Source organism: Carlito syrichta, unplaced genomic scaffold, assembly GCF_000164805.1.
Source record: "Carlito syrichta isolate Samal-C Ts95f unplaced genomic scaffold, Tarsius_syrichta-2.0.1 Scaffold306949, whole genome shotgun sequence".
NCBI lineage: Eukaryota > Metazoa > Chordata > Mammalia > Primates > Tarsiidae > Carlito > Carlito syrichta.
The window spans coordinates 1,298,898-1,307,051 of record NW_007251045.1 but is presented as its reverse complement, the minus strand read 5'-3'; the positions used below and the strand labels follow the sequence as shown (position 1 = coordinate 1,307,051).

Genomic DNA, 8,154 nt, shown 5'->3' with positions numbered 1-8,154 from the left:
ATGCCCCTCTAATTTTTTTTTTTTTTTTTTTTTTGTAGAGACAAGGTCTCGTTATGTTGCCCAGGCTGGTTTTGAACGTGTGGGCTCAGGCAATCCTCTTGTCTCTGCCTCCCAAAGTGCTGGGATTATAGGCATGAGCCACTGCATCCAGCAATTTTTATTTCATCACATACTGCTTTCAGTAGAGGCTGAACTAGCTTACATTCCCACCAGCAGTGTAGAGCATTTCCTTTTCTCTGCAGTCTCACCAACACATTTTTTTTTTTTTACTTTTTAATGATAGCTATCCTGACTGACATGAAGTAGTATCTCACTGTAGTTTTGAGTTGCATTTCTCTGATGATTAGTGAGGTTGAGCACTTTTTCATATGTGTGTTGGCTGCTTAGAAGTATCTGTTTGCTCACTTTTTAATGGGTTATTCATTTTTTTTCTTGTTAATTCTTTTGAGTTCCTTATAGATCCTGGATGTTAGGCCTTTGTTAGATGCATAGCTTGTAGATATTTTTTCAAATGTGGAATGATTTCTGATTACAGGCAAAGATTTGTAGAGAGGTGACATTTGAGCTGGGTATAGAAGGTGAGTAGAGCATAGACAAGTGAAAGGGGGACTGGGAATGCCAGGCAGCAAACTTAGCATGAGCAAAGGCCTGGGAGTGGGAAGGGTTGAGTAGGGGTGGAGCCCAGGGCAGTAGCAGCATGGGAACAACCAGGGACAATAGGGCCAGAGCAGAGGTCAGGGCTCCCACTGAGGACTGCCAAGGTCTGATGGCAGTGTTCAGTACTTTTTCTGTCCAATGGTGATAGTGAATGCTTTCATGTAGGCTGTGGGCAGCTACAGGAAATCTTTTGAGCAGGTTTGGAATACGTGTCAGCAGATCAGAGGGACACCAGTTCAGAGACTAAGGCAGTGGCCCAGATGGGAGATGGTTGACCTGGGTTGGGGAGAAGAGACAGATATGGTGCTTTGCAGGGTTGGCACTGGTTTGAATGCAAGAGGAGGGTGAGAGCCCCAGATTCCCAGGCACAGTGTTTGCAAAGCACATTCGAGAAGGAAGAACCCAGAGCAGGGCAGGCAGTGAAGCCAGGCAACAGAAAATGACCATGAGGGCCTTTCTTCCAAGGTGGAGGCAAAACTGACCCCATGAGCCCTGCCAACCACAGCCAGGCTGGTCTGAGGATGGAGTGCCAAGCAGGGCTGAAGTGACAGGCGGTGAAGGGTCTGCGAGAGGGTTGGGCCATGGAAACCCCTCAGCCGTCATGCAGCCACAGTGTCTAGGTCGGGCAAGGGTGGACAACCCCAGGGGCAGAAGCTAGGGCCTTTGGTTGGCATGGGCAGTATGGCATGGGGGCCAGGAGGCTTTGCTGTCTATGACTTCCAAAGCGCTTTTTCACGTCTCATCCCATAGAAGACCTGGATGACCAGGCAGTGTCCACCTGCACTGAGGGAAAACCGAAGCCCAGAGAGGGTTGATGGTGTCATCCTTGGGCACCTTCTGGGCATGACTGGAGCTGAGATGAGAGCAGGTCCTCTTGTGCCAGGCCCTGAGTGCTTCCCGGGGCCCTTCCTGGTCCAGCAGGAAGAATCAAGGTAGAAACAATAGCAGCAATAGCAATAGAGGAGGCAGCTATTGTGACTTGGGATACACTATGTGCCAGGCTCTGTCTCCCTGTGTTGTCATGAAACCTCATACTCACCCTGTGTGCTGGGCCTTCACGATCATTTTATCATTAAGAAAACAGACTCAGAGGAGGAGTCACTTAGCTAAGGCCACACCACCAGACTGGCAGAGGCAGGAGCTGAACTTGGTTCTTCTGGGCCCCAGAGTTCACTCACCTTCTACTTTGTCACTTGGCCTTGATGGGCTGGGCTCGGGTCCAGGGTATTGGGCTCAGCTCAGTGCTTGGTATTATTCCTGCCAGGTCTCGGGTCTTTGAGGGCCTTTGGATGGGTGGGTGGCAAGGTGAGGCGAACATCTAAATGAATGAATGAATGTGTGAGTGAATGACAGCTGTCAGGTCAGCAAGCAGCTAGACCCACAGGTGTGGTCTCTCTCCTAGACCCCAGACATTTCCACCAGCCAGCCCAGCAGCAAGTCCAGCAGTGGCACCACGCCTAGAAGTCAGCAGACCCCTCAGGACCACCAGTCGAGCTCTCCTGGGAGTGCCAACATTCCAGGCTGGGAGAACGAGGGGGCCAGGAGCCCCGAACCCTTGCAGATGACCAGTGTCAACGGCGAGAAGGCCCTGGAGTCGGGCTCCAGTGGGACTCCAGCCAGAAAGGCCCCGCTCTTCAGGAGGGGTGTGAGGGGGGGCGACGTGCTGCTCATGGTAGCCAAGCTGGACCCAGACTCAGCCAAGCCAGAGCAGAGGACCCCACCCCCTGACTCCACCCCATGCAAGACCCCACCCCCACCCACAGACCCTGGAGGGGAAAAGAAAGGGGGATCCCCAGTGACTCCTTGTAACCCCCAGGCCAGCCCTGAGGATGGGGCCCCAAAAGCTGAGAAGACCTGGACTGCGGGTCTTGGGGACCCAGGCCGAAGGACTGTGCTACCCACAAAAGGCGACAAGGATCCAAGCATGGGGAAGAAGGGGGGCACCATCCCCCACACCAAAGGGCCGAAAGGGGGTGAGCCCCAGGGCACAGATAGGCAGGGGACCAGGCCTCAAGCCCCAGAGCTCAGTGAGGAGGGAGGGCGACGGGAGGCAGTGGAGAAAGAGGGAGGGGACCCCTCAAAGCAGGTGGAGAAAGGGAGGGTCTCCAAGGATGCAGGGAGTGAGGGGAAAAGTGGAGGGTCCCAAATCCAAGGGAGGAGGTGGGGAGGCTTCCTGGGCAGGAGGAGTAAGTGGGAGGGTCTCCAGGGTAAGAAAGACAGAGCAAGTGAGCTCTCAAGGAAGGCAGAGAAGAGAGAGGGGTCCCCGGCCCAGACTAAGGCAGAGAAGACAGTGAAGACGGGCCCAGCGCAGGGCACAGTGGGGCATGGGCAGGCTCCCAGGATGGTTGAGAAAGCAGGTGAGCTTCAGAGCAGGACCAGGGAGGCAGGAGAGCCCCAGGACAAGAAAGAAGAGGTGGGACAGCCTAAGGGGAAGTCTGGGGAGGCAAGTGGAGCTCTGAGTACTGCAGAGAAGGGCGGGAAAACCCCTAAGGAGGTGGGAACGAGTGGGGAGGTGCCAGCAGTTGCTGGGCAGGGGGTCCGGCTGGGAAGCCTGGGACCCATGGCAGAGGAACCCCGCACAAGGGCAGATGGCAGGGCAGGGACCCTGGAGATGGGGCTGGAAGGACGCCACCAGCCCGCCCTGGAGAAGGATGCAGAAAGGCCTCAGACAGAGAGCCAAGAGGGGTCAGCCCCGCAGGAGGGGAGCCTAGGAGGCCGGAGCGGAAACTCAGACCAGGTGACTGAGGTGGTCCAGCAGTGGGGAGGGACCCATGGGCCTCTGGAAAGACTTGCTCCACGGGCAGGCAGGAAACTGGAGAGGGGTGGTCTGACCCTGGAGAGGGGGGACCAGCCCTCCCTCCTTGATGAGCAGACAGCTTGAGGGCTCCCGCTGCGTCTGCCCTGGGACAGAATTGCCCCGACTGAGGCAATGTCCCCAGAATGTGAGGCATCCACCTCTTCGGGGCTGACATGGTTGAGCTTACTTCAAGGTCAAACGACAGTTCTTCAGTGGGGGTGGGGCCTGGAGAGAAGGTCGCTAAAAATGGAGATTCCTGGAACCCACCCTAGAGACCCCCATTCAAAAGACCTGGGTTGGGTCACCGCCATTTGCATTTAAATAAGAGGGCCCCAGACTACACTGAGATACACTGGAATGGGTGTGCCCTCCACACAGCGGGAAGGTGTCATTTGCTGGTTGAATTGATGTGATCTTTGCTCTCAGGCTCCCGAGGACAGATGGTATGAGGCCGAGAAAGTCTGGCTGGTTCAGAAGGACGGATTTACTCTTGGTAATCAGGGGGTTAGCGCCATCTGAGGGTCTACGCCTTCTCTTCCAGCGCCCCCTACTGCTGCTAGCCATACATGCAGGGTCCTGCTTCCAGTCTGGGGGGAGGAAGGGGAGGGACACCGTCTTTCAAAGGCATTCCGGCCTCCATGAGATGAGGAGTTAATCAACTCCTGGTGTCCATCCATGCCACAAGCATGTTTGTGCCTACTGTGTTCTTCAAGGACTTCAGCGTCTGGGGCAAGTAGGCAGATAGACTTCATCTCAGGAGCCCACTTTGGTGGATTCGTTTTGCCTGATGATGGCACTCTACTGAGTGGTGTGATTCCGAGTCTCAGTCAGAAAACAGCTGGAAGACTGATCGATTGGTGATGTCTGTCATGTAACCTGCATGCCATAATTGGCCACCCTGGCTTGGGTCTGTGCTGGGTCAGTGTACCCAAACGTCAGGGTGCCTATTCTGTGCCTGCCACCATGCTGGCTGGTAGAAGCCCAAGGAAGTCAACCTCTGCCTGTCCCGAAAGGGTTTGGGAGTCACAGTTCAGAGTCCTCCAAAGATGTAGCCCCTTTCTCACCCATCCCAAGCCCCCTCTCCCATTCTGGCCTGGCTCAGAGCCTCTGGCATCTCTTCCTTTCCCGTCCTCTCTCCTTCTCTCTCTGTGATGTCCAACCAGCAACGGTGCTAAAGCCAGACGAGGGAACAGCAGACCTGCCAGCAGGAAGGGTACGGCTTTGCATTGATGCTGACAAAACCATCACCGAGGTGGATGAAGAGCATGTTCATCGGGTGAGCTCCCCGGACCCCCACCTCTGCAAGAGACGTCCTTGTACCTGCCTGCAGGCAGCACTTTGGCTTGAAGCCTTGGAGGGAGCTCTAGGGATGAGCCCTGCTGAACTCACTGCTCTGCTGAGGGCCTTGCTAGGGGCTCAATCACTCCGTCTTATGGGGTCCTTTTTACGAGGACACATTCAGCAAAATGTTTGTCAGGTCTTGGCACCAGGAGGGGAGTTCTGACTGACCCAAGAAAGTGATTGCTTTCGTTTTATGAACATAGTAAATCATGCTACAGAGATAGCATGCTTTCCTTTTCACTCTGGCTGCCAGGGACTTTGCAGCCAAATTTGCTGCTTGCCATTATCCATGGCATGGGTTCCAGTGGCCTGTGTTTTGGATATTAACCTTTCTTTTAGTTTTGCATTCTCGGTTGTTTTGAAAACATTTTTGTTGGGCGCCCTAAATCCTTTGGAGGACAAATCAGAATATAATGATGAAAAAAAGTCCTGCCCTGTCCCTTTCCACCCTTCACAGCTACTGATGGAGAGGATTGTTCCTCCTCGCTCGTCTGTGTTCCTCTCTGCCCGACTCAGGCCCTCCCCTCCACTGATGTTGGGAGTTTGTGGGGACTCAGTGCCCTTGGAAGACAGGCTGACCCAAAACAGAGACCCACCCAAGGGCATCAGGCCCAGAACACTCCCTGCAGCTGGGAAGGCTGGCAGGAAGCCCCTAGAATGGAGGTCCAAGGGGCAGCTGCAGCTGTGCCTTGTTTCCTGTAGGGGTTTGGGTGGGTTTCCAAGGGGTCTTTTCATGATAGGGTTCAGGTGAACAAGTCGCTTGGGCAGCTGCTCCATTCCTGGGTGTCACAGAGCACACTGAGGGCTCCCAAGATCCCTAAAATGAGCGGGTGGCCATGGATGCTGGCACACCTCAGAGTGTCCCATCTTCGTGTGCTGACTGAGGTGAGGGCGCCCAGGTGTGGCCGAGCCTGTCTTGGGGCTTCGCCTCCCAAGGCAGGAGTGAGGAAGGACAGGGCAGAGGGAAGAGGGCTGCCTCTCAGCTTGCATGAGGTCGGGGAGGAGGGCTGGCCCTATTTAGCTGTCAGCTTTCATCACTCCCCCCAGAGCCCTGGCGTCCTCATGTTTCTCCCTGGCCTTTGCACAAGGCTCTTGGCAAGAACGGGCTCACCGTGTGTGTGTGTGTGTGTGTGTGTGTGTGTTTGTGTAGGGGGTGGTGCAGGGGCCAGGACCCAGGGGACACTTTCTGTGATGGTCTGCAGGCCAACCCCCCGGAGCTGGACCAGGTCGAGGACCTGGCCTCTCTCGTCAGTGTGAATGAATCCAGCATCCTGAACACGCTTCTGCAGCGCTACTGGGCCCAGCTCCTGCACACCTGCACCGGGCCGAATCTGGTCGTCCTCCAGCCCCCAGGACTTTCGGTGCCCTCTACAGGGAAGGTGAGGTGGGACCATGGGGGCCAGGACTGGGGGGCAGCGGTAGGAGGGGCTGGGGTTTCCTTCTTCATCTGAGGGGACAGAGGAACCACCAGAGCCCCCACTTGTCTGGGGGTAGCTTCCTGCTCGTGGAGACCTGGATATCCTGGGGCATCGAGGACCCTGTGGTCCCCCACTCCCTAGAGGGGAAAAGATGAATCTGTTAGAAAACAACAGCGATATCAAAGATACTCAAAATCATGAGAGAATATTGAGTATGAACTCTGCCAGACCCTGCTTCGAGCACCTTCATGTATTCACTCAATTAACTCTCACATCCACCTGAGAAAACAGCTGCTGTTTGTTAGTAGCCCATTTCACTGATGAGAAAAGCTGGCTGTGCCAGGTGAAGCCAGTCACTCCTCCCACGTTTAGCATGCACGAGACCCGGTATCAAACCCAGGTGTCCCCACTCCTCTGTGCTCCTCACCCCATGCTGATCTTCAGGAAGTCCCGAACACTCACATCCACAGGGAAACAGAAGCTTCGGTTCTGCTTTTATTCCTGGGAGGTGGTAGAAATGGCCCGTTTTTGTCCTGATGAGCAAGAGCCAAGGAAAAAAGGATACAAGGGGTGCCAGAAACATGTATCCACATTTTAAGTATGGCTGCTCAAAAGATGGCATTAATCAGGTGGATGCTGGTGTCATCATGTGTCAGGCAAGGGAAACGGCAGAAGCAGGTTGAGCAAGTGTCACACTACCCATTGCTACGGCAATTTAATTCAACTTCAAAAAGTAATACATAGGTATCAGCTCTCAAAATGTGTAAGCCATTTTTTGGCACCTCCTGTATATGCAGCTCTGCGCCGCCTGGTGGACAGACGAGGCACCTGGCCCCAGCCAGAGAGCACGTTTCTGCCTTTGTGCAACAGAAACCAATTGAGCTCTGGTTTGAGGGTGTCCTGCATGCCGGCTCAGAGGGAACAGCAGGGAAGGCCACAGGCGAACAAGGCTGCCCTGAGGTGCTTCCATCCTAGGGAGAGAAGCCAGGCCTTAGACAGTAAAGATAATCGTAACTGGGGGAGGTGCATGGAGGAGGCGGCAGGTGAGGTGGGGAGAAACCAGTCCGGGCCATGTCAGCTCTTACTCTGAGCAGGATGGCAGCTGCTGGGGATTTTTAGCAAGGCAGCAGCACATCTGACTTAGGTTAGACAGAGGTCCCCTTGGCTTCTGGGCCGAGGATAGACAGAGGAGGCGACCTAGGGTAGGAGCGGGGATGTCTCACCCATGTGCTGCTGAGGAATAGAGGGAAGACACGGGCCCTGAAACTCCCCGTGCCTTGGAAAGACCACCAGGCCTCGCTGGCCCCGGGTTCCTCCTCTGTCAACTGGGAATGAAAAGCCACATCGTGCCTTCTGGACCCTCATGGGATGAAGCCCTCCCTCGTCCTTGAAGGATGCTAAACCCCTCAGGGAGGAGACAGCGGGCCCACACCCGTCTCCCTAAGACTATCCTCCTCCAGGGTGACCCCACTCAGTCACTCACGGGCCTTGCCCATCATGGCTGCCCATGACCTGGAAGACCCTCAGGAGCTCCAGGCGGCCCGGACTCGGCTCAGGGGCCCCTCCTCTCCTCACTGCGAGTACTTAGGCCTCTGTGACTGCAGCCCAGGCCTCGGAGGGACTCCCTGGCTCCTGGGAGCCCCGGAAGGAAGTTCTGCAGGTCCCCACGGCAAGCAGGTCCCCCATCACCCTCCGGGACGGAAGCATCAGAGCTCAGGCGCCGGACTCACCCTGAAGGCGGGCCCCTCGCGCCCCTCCCAGCCCTGGAGTGGGGCACTGGGCCCGGGTTCCCCCAAGGCCCCCAGCCTCCCTCACGCACCCCATCCCACGGCCCCCCACCCTCGGGCCGCGCCAACGTGCGAGTCCCCGAAGGGTCACCAGGTGGCAGCACAGGCCGCGGCGGGGCAGGGACTGATCCACCTTGGGGCGGGCTGAGCCCGG

General features: G+C 56.0%; 1 protein-coding gene across 1 annotated transcript in view; it reads left to right on the top strand.

The window, feature by feature from the left end:
* The window catches only part of MYO18B (myosin XVIIIB), a 253,741-nt gene that overhangs the window by 5,748 nt on the left and 239,839 nt on the right, over nt 1-8,154 (top strand). The window contains exons 3-6 of the mRNA XM_008063601.1: nt 2,060-3,394; nt 3,881-3,947; nt 4,618-4,730; nt 5,998-6,174. Coding sequence (XP_008061792.1) covers nt 2,060-3,394; nt 3,881-3,947; nt 4,618-4,730; nt 5,998-6,174 — 1,692 coding nt within the window. The remainder of the gene's footprint in view (nt 1-2,059; nt 3,395-3,880; nt 3,948-4,617; nt 4,731-5,997; nt 6,175-8,154) is intronic.